We start from the raw sequence: 19,786 nt of genomic DNA, 5'->3' as shown, positions 1-19,786 counted from the left end.
GGTTGAACAAAAAAAACTATTAGTGTGTACTAGGCTTTAGAGCAGGTGTTGCGTGGAAAAGAGGGGATGGAAGGCGCGTGATCTAACGCATGAATCAAAGTGATATAGTTTATTCATAAACAAAATAGATGAGTACAAAGAAATTACTACGAATGCATACAAACTAGGTTACAAGATATTCATTAAAAATTAGTTATGCCAACACAAGGGCTCTTCATCAGAGCCTTGGAAAGTAAAAGAAAGTCTGTAGGATGTGGTAGATATACATGGAGAGGGGTGACTGATTAGGAGATGTATCACATAGTGGATGATGTATTCTCCTTTACTCCAGAGGTATCCACAGCACATCGCTCTACATACCGTAGAATTAATTGTTGGTTTGTTATTTGTTGTTTGTCATCTGTACCTGCGTTTGAACTTGTTGTAAGGATGCAGCCCATATACATCAGTTGCTGGCTAAAGGCAGTCTTTCTGGGAATTCTGCGATCCTCCCAGCAGAATGCTGTCCTGTGTTGCAAGAGAAGTGCTAGCAGGGGTCTCCAAACTTTCTAAAGAAAGGGCCAGTTTACTGCCCTTAAGACTTTAGCCACTTCAGTCCCGGAAGATTTTACCCCCTTCCTGACCAGAGCACTTTTTCCGATTCGGCACTGCGTCGCTTTAACTGACAATTGCGCGGTCATGCGACGTTGCACCCAAACAAAATTGATGTCCCTTTTTTCCCACAAATATAGCTTTTTTTGGTGGTATTTGATCACCACCTATTAGATTGTAAGCTCTTCTGAGCAGGGCCCTCTTAATCCTCTTGTATTTTATTGTATTATAACTGTATTGTCTCACTTTTATATTGTAAAATGCTGCGTAAACTGTTGGCGCTATATAAATCCTGTATAATAACATCTGCGGGGGTTTTTTTGCGCTATAAACAAAAAAAGAGCGCTAATTTCGAAAAAAAAGCAATATTTTTTAGTTTTTGCTATAATAAATATCCTCCAAAAATATATTAAAAAAAAAACAATTTTTTTCCTCAGTTTAGGCCGATATGTATTCTTCTACATATTTTTGGTAAAAAAAATTGCAATAAGCGTATATTGATTGGTTTGCGCAAAAGTTATAGCATCTACAAAATAGGGGATAGTTTTATGGCATTATTATTATTATTTTTATTACTAGTAATGGCAGCGATCTGCGGACACATCGGACGCTTTTGACACTATTTTGGGACCATTGTCATTTATACAGTGATCAGTGCTATAAAAATGCACTGATTACTGTGTAAATCAGTAAAAGAGTGGCAGGAAAGGGGTTTAACCACTAGGGGTTGATGACGGGGTTAAGTGTGTCCAAGGTAGTGATTCTAACTGTGAGGGGGATGGGCTTCAACTCACATGACAGAGATCACTGCTTCCGATGACCGGGAGCAGTAATCTCTGTCATGTCACAAAGCAGAATGGCGAAATGCCTTGTTTACATAGGCACTTCCCCATTCTGTGGCTCCGTGACACGATCGCCAGGAGACCGGCGGACATCGAGTCCATCGGTCCCGCGGGCACAGTCACCCTGTTTGCGGCGGTTGGGTGCCTGCTAGTCCCGCCAGTTAAAGGGGACATACAGGTACGCCCATTTGCCCACCGCTGCCATTGTGCCAATGTGTATTGGTGTGCAGCAGTCAGGAAGTTTTTAGGGGTGCCGGGCTGTGCCCAGTGGGAGTAAACAATGCGGAAGGAATAATGTCCCATTTGTTGGTGTCAGTGGCAGGAATTGTGCCCCATTGTTGGTGTCAGTGGCAGGAATAATGACTCAAGGATCGATAAAGTTAAACAAAGGGCTACAGTTTGGAGACCACTGCTTTAGAGCTTTGGAGAAAGACAAGTAAACACTACAGATATATGTGCTTCATTCAGATTTCATGACTGAGTTTTACAACCACTTTAAAGCGGAGTTCCACCCATTTAAAAGTCAGCAGCTACAAAAAGTGTAGCTGCTGACATTTAATAATCAGACACTTACCTGTCCCACGGTCCAGTGATGCGGGCGCATGAAGTCCCGCTCCTCTCCCCGGCGCCGGCATTCTAACTATGGGCGCTGTGACTGGCTGGGCAATCTTCTGGCACCTGTGACGTGTCCCGACAGGGGAGGAAGTGGGAGCTGGGTGCCTGTAAAAACAGGGTAACCCCCCCCCAAAAAAAAATGACATGCCATATGTGGCATGTCAGGGGGTCACCAACACTTAAAGCGGAAGTTCAATTTTTGGGTGGAACTCCGCTTTAAGCTGCAGTAAACTGTACAGGTGTAAAAAGACTCAACATTTTACAACACTGCAAAAAAGCTGAATATCGGCTGCAGTTTTCTGAATGGCCACTCACTGACTCATAGGATACTTACGGCCGGGGCAGTGACTCTTTAATTGTTGAGCTTTACCGCAACTAAAGATATTGAGGAGCATTTTCTAACTGGAACAGCCGGAATCTGAAACACCTGTGCGTGGCAACTAATCAACTTCTATCTTTCATTTTCAATTCTTAAAGTGGTTTGAAAGACAGAAGGTTATTTTTACCTAATGCATTCTGGGAAATGGCTGTAAGTTGAAACCTTGTCTGATTGCTACTTTTCCCAGGGTAAGCATTTGTCACAGGTGTCTGCAGCACACCCACTTTGCACTTCTCTATTGTTCAAATATGAAGGGTTGCTTGTTTCAACAGTTTCTGTTCAGATAAGTGTTGCTTCCTATCTACTATTGGGAATGCCCTCTGATTTATGTGGCTGTCTTTTAGGTCTCTGTTGTGCAAATGACAGGATGATTGTACACACTGCACTGAGAACAAAGTCTAGTGTTAAGGAAAATGTGTAAATGGAGCTTATACAATCTGTTTTGTATCCCTGATGTTTTTATTTGTCTCGTGATATTATTTTTCTGTTTTGTCTTGACTCAGGCCATGACTGCAATGCTTAAAAAAAAAAAAAAGAAGGAAATTGAGTGCATTGATCCTGTAATTGTTTGTTGAAAAGCTGGCCTTGCAGTAATTATGGCTTTTGTTGCCCTTGCCCAAATGAATCGGTGGCCAAGTAATTTATACCCTTTGAAGAACATTGTATAAAATGATTGGATTAAACAGATCTAATTGCTGTTCGTGTTAACTGTAGTAAAGGAGCAGAGTTGAAACATAAATTTCAGGCCATCTAGTTTTACAAGCATATGATGAGAAAATGCTCTTATATTTTTACGAGTGCCGGCTTCTGAGCACTATTGATTTAAGTCATTCTCAACGCATTTCTCTGTGAACTTTCCGCTCACAGTTTTATGACTGGTTGATCTGTCATTTATGATGACTTTTATTTTGCATGGATACAGGAATAAATACGCTGATAAACATTATGTCTCGTCTGGGGCAAGATGATCCAGCCCCTTCACGGTAAGAATAATTTCATTTTATTACACATTTCCTAGTAGTTTAAAGTGACCATATTTTATGTGTCTGTGCATGTTTTTGTTGATTTTGTTCCCCCTTTAAATTAAAATTATTAGCAAATCAAAATAGATGACTGCAGCAGTCGGTCTGCGGCATCTGCAGGAAGCTTATAGATACTTCTTGTACAATTGCTTCTTCCACTAGAAGGCAAAATGCTTCATTGTCATCATCTCACCTGCCATTCACAGCTTTCCACCTGAATTGTCAAAGCCAATATTTGATCTCCTTATAGCATATTTGCCCTGTTCGTCCCCTGAAAAATGCTTTATGAGAGAAAAGTAATGGCTCTGTTTTACTCTACTTTTGTTGGCTTTGTGTTAAAAATATTGAAATTGTGAGCTTTGTTGTTATCTCAAGCCCAATATCCACTTCAGTATAGATCCATAAAAAGCATGCTGTGTGCTGCACTAATTCCATGCTCCTATACACCCGCAGCTTGACAATCAATAAGATGTTCTTTGTGTCCAGTATCTGGCTTAAGAAATGTATTCAAAAGCATTTCTCTTTCAAAAAATGATGCGCGTGTTCATCGCACTACTAGTGAATCTTTAATAATGCATGCACACACACACACACTAATATATATATATATATATATATATATATATATATATATATTATATAATTCCTTTTTTTCCCTATTCTCTCTATGTAGAGCTTTTAAAAAGCAGCGACAGTGGGTTGCTTTGTTTACTTTGTATCCACAAATAACAGAACTTTTTCTTTTCAGAATAAACCACAATGAGCGCTTGGAATTCTTAGGAGATGCTGTGGTTGAATTTTTAACAAGGTAAATAGCCCTTCTTTTTTTACTTTTCATTTGAACTTTGTCATTTTAGCTTGTTACATTGTCTGCACAGCAGGTTAATATTACATAATGTTTTATTGTTTTATTGCATTAGATCTTGGTTGTTGGGCACTGTTCATTGAACTTCTGTATGTTGACATGATCATTCATTCTGTCATTATGTACAGGGTTATAATGTGCTGTCAGTTACTATGCTTCATTACATTGCCCTTTGAGACATAATGCCTTAAAATGTGTTAGGCTATACATGTATATTTGTAATATAAGAGCCGCAGAACACTGCAAACAGTATGCACTGAGCATTTTGGCAAATATTTAGTGAACAATGTGCTTGGCTGTCCTTAGGCTTTTGTATTCTTTTTTTTTTTAGCTGTTTCAACTTATAAAAGGGAATTGTGCGGTATATAGCACTGTATAAATAAAGTTGACTGGGGGACTGAAACTTGGAGTGTGACTTCACTTCTTTGAATCTGCTGTATGTTCAACTTGAATGAGACATACAGATGGTACATCATGGCAGTGCCTCTAGGAGTGTCACTAGTACATGTTAGGTCATGAAAAAAAATCTACTTGCACTTTTTTTTTGGCAATGCAGCACACCACAATTTGCATTTACATTTACACCTGTTTGATGTGATACATTGTAGTGCACGTCCTTTTGTATTTACTATGTATGTGCCCTGGGGTACCTATATATATATATATATATATATATATATATATATATATATATATGCACAGCGGGTAAAATATGTATTGATATTGAGCATGTCACCATTTTTCTAAGTAAATCTATTTCTAAAGGTGCTATTGACATCAAATTTTCACCAAGTGTCGGTAACAACCTATGCAATCTATACATACAAAGGAACCAAAACAAATACGTTCAGAAATGAAGTTATGTGTAATAAAATGGAATGACACAGGGAAAAAGTTTTGAACACGCTAACTGAAATTTTTTAAATACTTCGTATAAAATCTGTTGGTAATGACAGTTTCAAGATGCCTCCTGTATGGAGAAACTAGTGGCATGCCTTGCTCAGGTGTGATTTTGGACCATTCTTTCACACAAACAGTCTTTTAATCTTGAAGGGTCCGTGGGCCTCTTCTATGAACTCTGATCTTTAATTATTGTTATAGATTTTCTATAGGGTTCAAGTCGGGTGATTGGCTGGACCATTCTAGCAGCTTTATTTTCTTTCTTTGAAACCAATTAAGAGTTTCCTTGACTTTGTGTTTGGAATCATTGGGGTTGATTTACTAAAGGCAAATTCACTTTGCACTACAAGTGCACTTGGAAATGCAGTTACTGTAGATCTGAGTGGAAGATCTGAAATTAGGGAAAGCTGTGCTGATTTTATCATCCAATCCATGCGCAAGCTAAAATGCTGTTTTTTATTTTCCTTGCATGTCCCCCTTAGATCTACAGCGACTGCACCTCCAAGTGCACTTGTAGTGCAAAGTGGATTTTCCTTTAGTAAATAACTCCCAATGTCTTGCTGACATATCCACCCTCATTTCATCTTCATTGCCCTGGTAAATGGCAGCAGATTTTTATTTTTACATTCATCCTTCTTTCAAGAATATGAAGTTTGCCAGAACCGTATGCTGAAAAACAGCCCCATACCATGATGTCCTCACCTCCAAACTTCACTGTTGGTATGGGGGTGTTTTTGGCATGATGTGCAGTGCCATTAGACTTCCAAACATGGTGTTTATTATGGCATCCAAAGAGTTCAATTTTGGTCTCCTTTGACCAGACTATAGTCTCCCAGTATTTCACAGGCTTGTCCAAATGTTGTGCAGAAAACTTTAAACGCTCTTAAACATGCTTTTTCTTAAAAAATTGAGTTTTTCATGGTGAGCGTGCATACAGGTCATGGTGGTTGAGTGCATTACTTATTGTTTTCTTTGAAACAATTGTACCTGCTAATTCCCTGTCTTTCTGAAGCTCTCCACAAGTGGTCCTTGGCTCTTGGACAACTCTTCTGATAATTCTTTTCCCTCCTCCATCAGAAATCTTACAAGGAGCACCTGGTCGTGGCTGGTTTATGGTGAAATGATTTTCTTTTCACTTCCAGGTTATAGCCCTAACAGTTCTCAGTGGAACATTCAGAAGTTTAGAAATCCTTTTGTAGCCAATTCCATTAGTATGTTTTGCAACAATAAGATTGCAAAGGTCTTGAGAGAGCTCTTTGCTTTTACCCATCATGAGATGTTTCTTGTGTGTGACACCTTGGTAATGAGACACCTTTTTATAGATCATCAGTTGAGACTAAACCAGCTGATATTAATTTGCACTGACAAGGGGCAGGATTGCTTTCTAATTACCGATAGATGTTGTCTAAGCTCGGGTTCACACTATACTGGGCTGCGGATCGCACAGAAGCGCTGTGCGTCCCTGTTCCCCGTTTCAGGGATGAATCAGGGCCGATTCTATGCCTGAATTCGGCCCTGAAACGGAGCCAAAGACGCACAGCGTTTTTGTGCAGTGCGCTCTGCAGCCGCCCCAGAGATATGTGAACCGGCTCCATAGGGAGCCAGTCACATTCTCCTACTATGCGAATTAGATGTGGGGAAACTTTTGCACATCTAATTCGCATAGGTGTGAACCCGGGGCTTAGCTTCCCACCAGACAGCTGGTGTCTTAGCTTCCCATGCCTTTTTGCACCTCCCTTTCTTCATGTGTTCAATACTTTTTCCCTGTCATTCCATTTTATTACACATAACTTAATTTCTGAACATATTTGTTTTGGCTTCTTTATATGTATAGATTGCATGGGTTGTTACCGACATGTGGTGAAAATTTCATGTCAATAGCACCTTTTAGAAATATATTTACCTAGAAAATTGGTGATGTGTTCAATACTTTTTTTACCTGTTGTGTGTATGTGTGTGTATGTATGTATATATATATATATATATACTGTGTGTATATATATGTGTGTGTGATATATATATATATATATATATATATATATATATATATATATAGTCTTTCCTATAAAGAAGATTGTTAGCTGTAAATATTCTTCTTATTGTGTTTTTTTTTTTTTTTCTTTTTTAAAGATGCATGTTTATTTCATATAGCTTTTAGACCCCTTTTACACTGGAGGCATTTTTCAGGCACTTTAGCGCAAAAAATAGTTCCTGAAAAAATGCCTCATCTGTAGTCCTAGTGTGAAAACCCAAGTGCTTTCACACTGGGGGGCTGCGCTGGCAGGACAAAAAGTCCTGCAAGCAGCATCTTTGGGGTTCTTTGAAATCAATGGGCAGCGCCGTCGAGGAGCCTGCAAAGCGCAGCGGCTCTTTGCGGGTGCTTTTAACCCTTTATTCGGCCACTAGCAGGGGTTAAAAGTGCCTCTAAAATGACGGTAAAGCACGGCTAAAACTAGCAGCAGTTTATCGATAATGCGGCCACGCTGTCAGTGTGAAAGGGCTCTAAATGATATCTGTACATACAGTAGGGACAGCCATATTTGCTGATAAAATTGCACTCTGTGTGGGGATGATGTCTTATTAACCAAGTAAAATATGTCCTATAAAGGACACAAAGAAAGGAAATAAAGAATTTTAAGTCCACCAATTTACCATGACTAGAGGGTGTGGACCTAGCACCTAAAAACAAGCCAAAGAATATACCTATGAATAAAGACCATAAAATATAGGGTGTTGATTAAGGTCCAAGCAGTATGACTATGTATCAAAATCTTTATTAATAACTTTAATAATCCAACAATTAATTAACAAATAGGATAATACCTTATTGGGCAATTTACACCAATCCACATCATTAAAAGGATTGACAACATTTTCAAATATATTAAACTATTAATTAATGGTGTCTTATTAGCAGTCAATATTTAGGTAGAATAATTGTCCTCTACATCATCGCTCTGCAGTAACACACCTTTTTTTATAATTCCTTTATTTTCCAAAGAAAGTTACATACAGCAGCCATAGAAAGCAATGTTTACAATATCACAGTCAAATACAGAGAGGGTCTCAAAGGCCGAGTTTGGGAACAACAGGCCCAGTGTTGCACAGAATAGGTGGTCATAAAAATGATTACGGTTGTGGAGATTGTGCTTAGTGTGTCACGCTATGATGCCCAACACACATTTATATAAAGGACCAAGAAATATATACTTGGATACATGAAACAGTAAAATAAAATATAATAAAGTAAGGATTTAGATTGTAACTTTTTTATTAACTTAGTGGGAAAAAGTACTTCCCTAAGGCCTGCTTAGCCCAGAGAATAGACAATATAAAAAGCGGAATGTAGGCAGGGATATACATCATATCTGAAAAGCATGTCCCATCACTGAGTCTAGGAGACAGAGGAGGGGGAGTAGCCAAAGGTGGAAAGGATGTTGGGATTAGATGTCCCCAGAGCAAGAAAAGCGGAATGTAGGGGGAGGAAAGGGAGGGATGCAGAGAGGGCCTCTCGCCCAGGGAGTATGTTGAATCCACTAGGTTAGCTTGAGCAGTAACACACCTTATGTGCATTGGTGTACTGTGGACCCCAATACACCTATATGGTGTAATGTGAGGTAATGCACTATGACGATAGTAAAGATGCTGCAGGTCTGAATTTTGATCTGTTCTTGTGTGTTAGGCACCCTGTTCTTTGATCCAACTCCTTGGTGTATTATTCGTTACCATGCTTGCTTTAAATGCGCCACAGATAACTGATGTGATGTGAATGTGCCCTGACTGTAGTAGCTAATCTACCCTGCCTGTAATGACAGATCTACAGATTGCTATAAGGTAGCAAAAGAAAGAGGATGCTTAAAATGTAAACACCACATAGAACATTACTTTAAAGAAAACCCATATAGAAAAAGAAATGAAGCTGTTCACCTTGAAAAAAGGAGTGCCATGGCAGTCATGCTGAACCATTGACTTCAATAGAATACAAGTCACTGAGCTGGTACATGTTGGCAGTAATGAAATACTTTGGACTTTCCTGATCCACGTGCTTTTTTTCCCGGTCAGTGATTTATTAAGTACTAAAGCCAAAGATAGCCAAGAAGCAAATTTTTTGTTTTACAAAAAGTCAGTTAGGGTTTCCCTCAAAGTAAACACTGCAAAAATAACTTGGAATGTGTGCAAACTGAACTTACACTGTACTTTTCCCTTAACCCTGCATAGAAAAGAAACATCAAGCAGCTTATCACCATCTATCAAGAGAGGTGCATATTGGAATGGCATTTTGCCAGTTGTGCATTAAACAAATACATTCACTAATTCTCAATCCTGTGAGCCAAGAAAAATAAAAAAATTCCTCTAGTGCAGTGGTTCTCAACTCCAGTCCTCAGGACCCACCAACAGGCCAGATTTTAAGTATTACCTTGGGGAGTTGCAGACTAGAATACTGCAATCACTGAGCATCAAGTGATATCACCTGTGATTTATTTCAGCTATCTTGCAAACCTGGCCTGTTGGTGGGTCCTGAGGACTGGAGTTGAGAACCACTGCTCTAGTGTTTAATAAGAACAAGAGTCCCAACTGCATGTGTTTGCAAACCTGTAAAAAGCGACTTAGCAGTTGCAAGATGTAAAGCCTTACAGTTCGTGTTCATTCACATCTATCCAGTCCGTTGGAATACCAACACTCCACAACGGACCTAAAAAAACACATGCACCATTTTTCTCTGCTTCAGTGTATCATAATGCACTATAGTGCATTATCATGGGTTGAAGTGTGCTGCAATTCAGGCACGTCAGAGGTGTCCTGCTTAATGTGTGCCATTGTGCTGCTTTAATGTGTGCCATTTAAAAGTAATAAATGCACTTTTGTGTGCATTGTACGTTGTCATGTGTGCTTGTTATCGCTCAAAGCATATAAGTATGAATGGATCCTGATTATTTTAGGGCATAAACTTTGTGTCATACAGTATGTAGAAAGGACTCAGCTTAACAATTGTTGCCAAAAGTTTTTCATAACCTTCCTATAAATTGACAGATCAGAAACACTGGCTTACCTAGGGCATCCCAACACTTCTCTCATTTGTATTAAACACTGCAAAGTAAGCAACTAGCAAGCAGCTCATCAGTTTGTGAAAGAAAAACAGTTACTTTGTCTCTCCATTTGCTCTCCTTACAAGGGTCATGAGTTCACCTCAGTTTGTTCTTGCTACTGCTTACATTGATAGAGTTACCTCCAGCCATATAATCTTCACTGTGTTTAGCAGCTGTTTTTTTAAGTAACCAAGGTCTCTTGGTATCTCTACATGTTACCATACTTGCAGTTTGTTGGTTTCTGCCAACCCCTCCAGCTCACAATTTTCCAACAGCTCCAGGACAGCTTGCAGTGTTTCTCCTACAGCTATTGTAGGCTGTGCGCATTCCGCTGGGGATGATCAGAGCTTTGACCAACCCATTTTGGATGATTTAATGCCTGAGCAGCCTCAGTCTGCTGACTTTAAAGATACCACATCAGTATGCTTAGGTTTAAACTGGGAGCATCCTGTAACTGAAACCACCTTGGTTACTAATTTAGGTTCCTTTAAAGGTCCTAAGCCCGTATATAAATCCTTTTCTGTAAAGTTCCTACTAGAACCTGTTTTATATGAAAACTGGAAAAACCTTGACTAATTTTTTTTTTCCTCTCAAAGGTTCTACTGAAATCTGTTCATTATTCCCAAAGTATAGGGGGGTGTGCGCACCATCTTGAATCTCAAGGCACTCAGTGTTTTCATTCCTGTGCAATATTGATGGAATCCACATGGAGATCTTTTTAAAGCAAAAGAGAATATATTTTTTTAGACAATTGTTACCAGTGTGGAATAATCCCTATTGGGGATACATAACAGAAATAAAAACCTAACAGGGTTTTTACCCTTAATCACTAAAACTAAAATTTGTTTTTACATGCGTTTTTGGCTTTGCACAGCCGTGGACAAAGTTTTGAGAATGACACAAATATTCATTTTCACAAAGTCTGATTCCTCAATTTTTATTATGGCAATTTGCATGTAATCCAAAATGTTATGAAGAGTGATCAGATGAATTACAATTAATTGCAAAGTCCCTCTTTGCCGTGAAAATGAACTCGATCCCATAAAAACATTTCTGCTGCATTTGTGAAGAAGGCTTCAGGGTGCCCAAAAAAGTCAGCAAACGCCAAGACCGTCTTTTACAGTTGATTCAGCTGCGGGATCAGGGCACCACCAGTGCAGAGCTTGCTCAGAAATGGCAGCAGGCAGGTGTTAGTGCATCTGCCCACACAGTGAGGCAAAAACTTTTGGAGGATCACCTGGTGTCAAGAAGGGCAGCAAAGAAGCCACTTCTCCAGGAAAAACATCAGGGACAGACTGATATTCTTTAAAAGGTACAGGGACTGGACTGCTAATGACTGGGGTAAAGTAATTTTCTCTGATGAGCTTGTGCAGGGTTGCTCATCAGCCAAGGGAGTGGGCTCACTCACAATTTTGCCTAAGAACACAGCCATGACTAAAGAATGGTACAAAAACATCCTCTGAGAGCAACTTTTCCAACCATCCAAGAACAGTTTGGTGATGAACAATGCCTTTTCCAGCATGATGGAGCACCTTGTCATAAGGAGAAAGTGGCTTGGGGAACAAAACATCAAAATTTTGAGTCCATGGCCAGGAAACTCTCCAGATCTTAATCCCATTGAGAACTTGTGGTCAATCCTCAAGAGGTCGGGTGAACAAAAAAAAAAACCCACAAATTCTGACAAACTGCAAGCAGTGAGCATACAAGAATGGGCTACCATTAGTAAGGATGTGGCTCAGAAGTTGATTGACGGCATGCCAGGACGAATTACAGAGGTCTTGAAAAAGAAGGGTCAACACTGCACATATTGACTCATTGCATAAACTTAATGTAATTGTCAATAAAAGCCTTTGGCAGTTCTAAAAAGCTTGTAATTATACTTCAGTATAACAAAGTAACATCTGACAAAAAGCCCTAAAATCACTGAAGGAGCAGACTTTGTGAAAATTAATATTTGTGTCATTCTCAAAACTTTTGGCCACGGCTGTACTGTAAGTCATGGCAACAAATCTGCCTCAATACTCGAAGCTACTGAGCCAGAGTAGGCATTTAGAAGAAGACTGACCCTTTCTCTGACTTTGTTTGAGTTGCATACTTGTTCATAGTCAGTAAATCAGAAAGTATCGTTACCAGTGGGTCAACGTTAGAGTCAGGAAGTTAGTAATTTAAGAGGAAGCTCAGCAATGGCAGCACCATATTTTATTATAATAGATTTACTCCTAACATAGTCATAGCTATGTGGCAAACAATTCACCTTACTGATGTACAAAGCCAAGCAGCTGCTTCTATGTTTCAATAATAAACAATTCAACAATAAATTGTTTACAGGCAGTGACTGAGTTCTAGACACCAAATTCAGTTTTTCTGAGATAATTGGGTTATATTGCTGCCTTCAGGAGGAATTGGACACTGGCAAGCAAAAACATGTAAAGAAAAAGCAGTATTGAGAGCACATCACAAAGGCAAAGAGGGTGTAATGAACTTCCAGAAATGGATTTTATGTTAAAAAAAATGAAAATCCTGTTTTTCCTCTTCTCAGAGACTGGGGTGAATCTCTTTGCTTGTCTCCTGTGCTGTTTTTGTGTTGCTTCTTTTAGAGCTGACTCTATCATTGGCAGAGCTGATATTTCTGAGAAATATAAAGCAACAGCCCTGATGCAGTTAGCAACCTAGCAATGCCATCTGGGGAACGATCAAACAAAATTAATATAGCCCTACCAGGCACTGGCAGTTTCAGAAATGCATTTACATTTTCGTCATTATCAGCGTCAGATATTTTTCCTCATGCGTTCGCCCATAGACCAGTTTATCATCTCTTTTCTCTAGGTACCAATTGTACGAATATTCACGGTACTGGTTATATGTGCATGTGGCACGCATTCCTGTAAATAGAATTTTAGCATGCCCTTCTCTTGCATTGTAAGGACAATAAAATAAATGTATTTGCTGGTGTTTCCAGCATCTGCAGTTTTTTTTTTCAGACTCTTGCAAAATTTAAGATATGTTTAATCGCTTTCCTTGGCATAGCAGACAGTCTAACCTTGGAATTTGCACGAAGAAATACAGCAGTATATACAATAGTTTGTGCTTTTTTGCTTGCTTCTGACATACAACCACGAAACAAATACTGCAGAAATTTCCAAAGTGTGGTTTTAGAGCTGATTTATGAAATGTTTCTGAAGACCTGCACCAGCAACCTGTGAGGAGGGGGAAAATATCTGTAATGCCCATATTTCTCTATAATAAGAAACCAACCGAGTCTTTCACAATGAAGAATTAAAGTAGGGCAGGTTATTTCAGAAGGAAACACAAACTTGAAAAGTGATTTTTTTTTTCTTTTTTGTTAGATCTGCTTTATTGCACACAGCGACAGAAATATCTGGAAATCTCTCTGCTGAGGTTAACCTGGCTCAGGCAATGTGCACACAAGAACAAAAGGGACACTTGGCATGTATTGCTGTAGTTTGCCAAGCATATGTAAACTCTTAACAACAAACTTCTTTTATTTTCCCCATTTAGGTGTGATAATTATACCAATTAAATAGTTTTGTTATATCTGTTTCATCAGTGCGGAAACTCAGAATGACGCAGCTCAATGTGTGAATCAGCCCATTAGGAAAAATGTATATAGCTAATCTGCTCGCTACACATGGCTACTCATTTAGGATGTAGATGTGCCGTGTGATAAAATAATACTAACTGCAGCATTTAGCCACATTACCTTCTAGTTTTCTGCATGACCACCATTTGGGAATGTTCTGGATGTGACACACTAGGGTTGATTTGCTTAAAACTGGAATGTTCAAAATCTGGTGCAGCTGTGCATGGTAGCCAATCACCTTCTAGCTTCAGCTTGTTCAATTAAGCTTTGACAAAAAAAAAAAAATGGAAGCTAATTGGTTTCTTTGCAAAGCTGCACCAGATTTTGCACTCTCCAGTTTTATTAAATCAAGTGTAAACGATACAGTGGTAACCACGCTAGTGGGATAACAACAACCGTAAGTAAAAACAAGAGCTACCAGCACACCATGAGATATTTATCACAGCAATAAATAGAACACCAAAATGTGTTGCGCTGCAATTCAAATAAAATGAATATAACAGAAATATTTTTTTTTTAAAAAGTAAAGTAAAAATGTCCAAAACTTGAAAAGTTTGGTGTAATGGTGAAAGAAAAGTATCAAACACCTCTTCAAAAGTGCTCCACCGCCACCAGAGACTAAAATCTGCTTTCCAGAACGATATGACTCTAATGCCCTGTAAACACGATAGGATTTTCCGACAACGATGTTCGATGGGAGCTTGTTGTCGGAAATTCTGACCGTGTGTAGGCTCCACCGGACATTTTCTGTCGGAATTTCTGTCAAACAAAATTTGAGATCTGGATCTCAAATTTTCCGACAACAAAATCCGTTGTCAGAAATTCCGATCGTGTGTACACAATTCCGATGCACAAAATTCCACGCATGCTTGGAATCAAGCAGAAGAGCCGCACTGGCTATTGAACTTCATTTTTCTCGGCTCATCGTACGTCTTGTACATCACCAAGTTCTTGACGTTTGGAATTTCCGACAAGATTTGTGTGACCGTGTGTATGCAAGACAAGTTTGAGCCAACATCCGCTGGGAAAAAATCCACGGTTTTGTTGTCGGAAAATCCTATCATGTGTACAAGGCATAAGATTATAAAGAGTCATATCATGCTCATATAGATTCCATGCTGGGCATTTCCAACAGTCTGCAGGCGATCTCCTTCATCGTATGAGCCGCCACATTGCCTCAGCTCGACATCACATTTACATTTAGTAAATCAACCCCTCAGTGTTTTTTGCTGCTTACATCTTGAAATCTGATTCTTGAATGTTGTAGCTTTATATAACTGGACAATGTAGTGGTCACAAATGATTGTAATTTTTAACGTTGGGACACCAGCACTGGGAAAAAATTCAGGGTCCAATACTTCAGGGTTAATTAAAATAAAAGAGCTAAAAATAAATGGGTTCTTTTTTTTTTTTCTATATCTTATTGATCTTTTGTTTGAATTTTTTCTACAAGCCAAAATTGGGCATTTACGTGAAATGATTCTAAACCTGTCAAATTGATGTTTATGGTGAGCTACCAACTGAGAAGTCCTGGTGCAAATAGCAGTCAGACAGATAGCAAAGCTCGCCTCATTGCTAGAAATGAGATTACCCTTTGTTGGCTATCATTGTGCCATGTTTGGGATCAAGACACACACTAAACCAGGTGTATGATGTGGTGACATACAAAACTAAGTGTGTGGTGCCATTTATTTTGAATGCTACTCCAGTACACCTATCCAGTGCACAAAACATAGATATAAACCATTTGTGTGTTGTGGTGTACTGCTTTGAAAAATATTCTGCAGATATGTTAAAACTTGCATTGTGCTGCATTGCCATTCCATTCCAAATAAATGGGTTGTTATACCACAGCATAACGTTATCAAATAATGCACTGCAGCAAAATAAGTGCAACCTTAAAAATCTGTAGTTTAAGACTTGCTAGAAAAAGCTAAATATGTCAGGTTATGAGTAATATGGTTGCCCCCATTCATATCAGAGACCCTGTTTATCTCGCTTCCTTTTTTTTTTATATTTGTTTCTAAGTGTCTGTAATAAAGTGAACCTGTAAAAGCCATTACCTTTTGCATCAACAGCTATTTAGGTGTTCTTTGCTTTGGATCAGACATGTCCTTGTTATCATGATGGTAGATCATGGGTTACTGATGACCTAGTGGACTCTCTTGTCTTAAATAAAATCTATGCTGCTTTTCTGATTTTTTTTTTTTGTGTATTTGTTCTTGAAACTGTTGTTAGTGTTCTTTGCCAGTGCACTTTTTTATTACTATTATTATAAATACGGTACATGTTTCTGTGCTCTTAGTCTGTAACATCCCTCTTCAGTTATGTGGTTGCCTTTGAAGTCTTTTACAGTGCTGATGGGCTTAAAATGTAAGATTACAGAATGAAATCCAGCGTGACTGTCGTGTCAGATGTCTTTTTATTTTTTATTTTTTCTCTCCTCTCCTCCCTCTTGAAGGGATCAGCTTGCCTGGAACAGATAGGCAGCTTCCAGTGCTTGAGTCCAATTTGCAGGAGGAAGGGCGATTATTTCAAAATGTTTGTCACTTCTCCTTGCTGTGATTTATCTCTGATCTTGTATTTCCTAACCTGAAGTGAAAAGCTTGTTTACAAGTGAGATTAGTTTTATGGGAATACACATTGGAAGGGATTAGAAGATAGAAAAGCCTTGTGTGCAGCATGGACTGGTTAAGGTTTAATTCATCTTGCCTGAAGATTCAGCAATTACCTTTTGAAACATTCATAAAACTTAAAAGAAAAATATATATATATAAAAAAAAATATATATATATATATATATATATATATATATATATTTTTTTTTTTTCATGTTTTAACAAGCAGTATTTATCATTTCAGGTCCATTTGTTCCAATCAAAATAAACGGTTTGGAAATTATAGCTACTGCATTTTACTATAAAGTAATTTTTTTGGTTGATTTTTTTTTTCTCCTCAATGTTTTATATTTTTCCCAAGTTATACTTCTGTCAATAACGTTTTGCATTTATTTAGTAGTCTGTTCTGCTAATGCCATACCAACTCCAAAGAGTGTGTTCAAAAATTAGAAGCAGTTTTTTTTTATTATTATTATTTTTATTATCTATAGAGGCAAATGTCACATGGCAAAGGATGCAGGATTTTACATTCAGTTGAATGTTCATTGCACTCCCGTTTGTCCTCATTAAAGCCTCATTCTCTATCCTCTGATAAGTGTTACCAGGAGCATTGTGTAGATATAAGCCTGTCTTTGGCGTACACAGTTGCCAGTGCTCATTGACACATTGCCTAATGTTGATTGAAACTCTTAACACTGGTGTACATCAGATGCATTAAGTAGTCGTCCAAATGTCACTCAGTATTGACACTTTCAAAAGGTCCCTATGGGGTTTGCTTGCATCAGAGGATTTGCATTTATATGTGGCTTGTTGACACCCATAAGTTTATTAGGTAGTGACTGCAGTTTTGTATACCTCAGAGATGGGCACTGGTCATGGTTGACGATAGTATAGTATAGTCAAATTTTGGATCTTAACCTCTACTTTGCAATAGAAATATGGAAGTTGCCTTTTAAATGGCTAACATGGGCGTCACTATCATTTTTTATGATGCCAAATTATACATTTACGGATTATTTAGATGTTTAACATTGCGGTTTTGTGAAACGGTGTGCATTGGTGTTTTTTTCTTTGCTGAGCCTAGGTTCACACTGACAGCGGGAATGGAACTGAACTCGCACGATTTAAATCCCGCATATCAGTCCCAAGGTCCCCTGATGTAGTCACATCACGTGACTACACCAGGGGATCCCCCGATGAAGTCATGTGATGTGACAATACGCGCGGGATTGGAGCAATAGACGGAACCAGTAGTGGTCGGAAGTATATGAGCTCTGCACTCGTGGATTATTGCCATTTTTAAAACCAAAAAGTGAGTGTATCTATGTTTTTTCCAATAAACTGACCCATTTCAAACGGGATTACGCTATTGGCACCTTTCTTCCATTTTTCTCATCTCCCCATACCGAGCATATTAGAGAACAGGGCTTTATTTCCATGCTGTAACCTTACAGCAGTAAGGTGAGGGGCTTGTACACATTCAGGTGTTATCACAGATGATTGGCCTGGCACCGGCTGTTTTTTTTATTCACGGTGGAGGGATATAGTACCCATTTTTAATACTGTTAAGGGCCATACACACGATAGGATTTCGACAACAAATGTTTGATGTGAGCTTGTTGTCGGAAAGTCCGACCGTGTGTATGCTCCATAGAATTTCCACCAAACAAATGTTTGAGAGCAGGTTCTCAAATTTTCCGACAACAAGAGTTGTTGTCGGAAATTCAGACCGTGTGTACACAATTCCAACGCACAAAAGTCCACGCATGCTTGGAATCAAGCAGAAGAGCCGCACTGGCTATTGAACTTCATTTTTCTCGGCTCGTCGTATGTGTTGTATGTCACTGCGTTCTTGACGTTCGGAATTTTCAACAACATTTGTGAGACCATTTGTGTGACCGCGTTCTTGACGTTTGGAATTTTCAACATTTGTGTGACCGTGTGTATGCAAGACAAGTTTGAGCCAACATCCGTCAGAAAAAATCCACGGTTTTGTTGTTGGAAAATCCTATCGTGTGTACAGGGCATAAGAGTATAAAGAGTCATATCATGCTCATATAGAGCCTCACTGGCTGTTGAACTTCATTTTTCTCGGCTCGTCGTATGTGTTGTACGTCACCGCGTTCTTGACGTTCAGAATTTCCGACAACATTTGTGTGACCGTGTGTATTCAAGACAAATTTGAGCTTTAGACTCAGACTTTTTGGATTGTATTCACATACTCAAAACACTCCTATCCAGAGTGCACATTGGACTTTTCATTTTTTGTATTTGTATATACAGTTTAACCACTTCAGCACATTAGCAATATATGTTATTGATTTATTGTTGTATGATTGGTTTCAAGCTGCTATTATTGATTATGGATGTTTATTGTCTGTAGAAACTCCATTTGTTTCACTTATCACTTGGCACTTTAGCACTCAGCAAGTTTTTATTGTATACTTATGTGTCAATTATTGCACTAGCACTTTATTATTATTTTAGTCAGTTCACAGCGCAACACCACCATTTATTCATTTACCTCCCTATCTGTTAAGGATCAGCTTACCAGGTGTTTGCTGCAGTGTACCCTTAGTTTTAATTTGACAGCGCGGGAGTTATATACTTATTCTTAGTATACTTATATTTCACAGAATCCTGTGATTACACCATCAAGAAGATTCAGTATATAGATGCACTGATTTAAATTGAACTAAAGTTGATGAACAACTTTTATACAAGAAGCTTTTACGTGATTTTATATGTTTCTAAGAGTTCTTTTTTAATCCTTATTGCTGGAACTGCATGTCTTCTGCATGATGCAGTGCAGCATTGTTTCCTATGCGTTGCTCATTTACTTAATCAATCTTATGTTTTTATTAATGTGTTCTGACAACAGGCAGGTTTAGCTTCCTTGATGCTGGCAGAATAATGCACTCCCAGGGAGACCTAAGTAATGTATTTCCAGAATGAAGGCAGGATAGACAGACGCTAGAGACAGCACATTTTGCTGCTATGTACTCTGACACCTTTTGTTCCCTGACTAGCCTTGCTTAATAACTCAAGCTAACAGCACAAAACTGCCATCATTCTTAAAACTGGCTTCACTTGAACTATAAGAGAGTAAAATACTTCGTTCCCTTCTTCAAAACCCTGGGATTATCAGTTGCTCCTTTATTTCGCTATATCTGAGAATGTATAGAGAAAAAGCCAATGAAGCTTGATAGGACAAGTATTCTGAATTCTGTCAGAAGCATTGTCCTTGCCTGTGACAGTGCATTTCT

At 38.6% G+C, this 19,786-nt stretch overlaps 1 protein-coding gene across 2 annotated transcripts in view; it reads left to right on the top strand.

The window, feature by feature from the left end:
* Positions 1–19,786, top strand: part of DROSHA (drosha ribonuclease III) — a 651,577-nt gene that overhangs the window by 459,499 nt on the left and 172,292 nt on the right. For both annotated transcript variants that reach the window (XM_073630893.1, XM_073630892.1), the window contains exons 19-20: positions 3,350–3,410; positions 4,198–4,257. In XM_073630893.1, coding sequence (XP_073486994.1) covers positions 3,350–3,410; positions 4,198–4,257 — 121 coding nt within the window. The remainder of the gene's footprint in view (positions 1–3,349; positions 3,411–4,197; positions 4,258–19,786) is intronic.

This window comes from Aquarana catesbeiana, linkage group LG05 (assembly GCF_042186555.1).
Source record: "Aquarana catesbeiana isolate 2022-GZ linkage group LG05, ASM4218655v1, whole genome shotgun sequence".
Taxonomy (NCBI): domain Eukaryota; kingdom Metazoa; phylum Chordata; class Amphibia; order Anura; family Ranidae; genus Aquarana; species Aquarana catesbeiana.
Note: the sequence above shows the minus strand (reverse complement) of the source record. Positions and strands in the feature narration are given on the sequence as shown.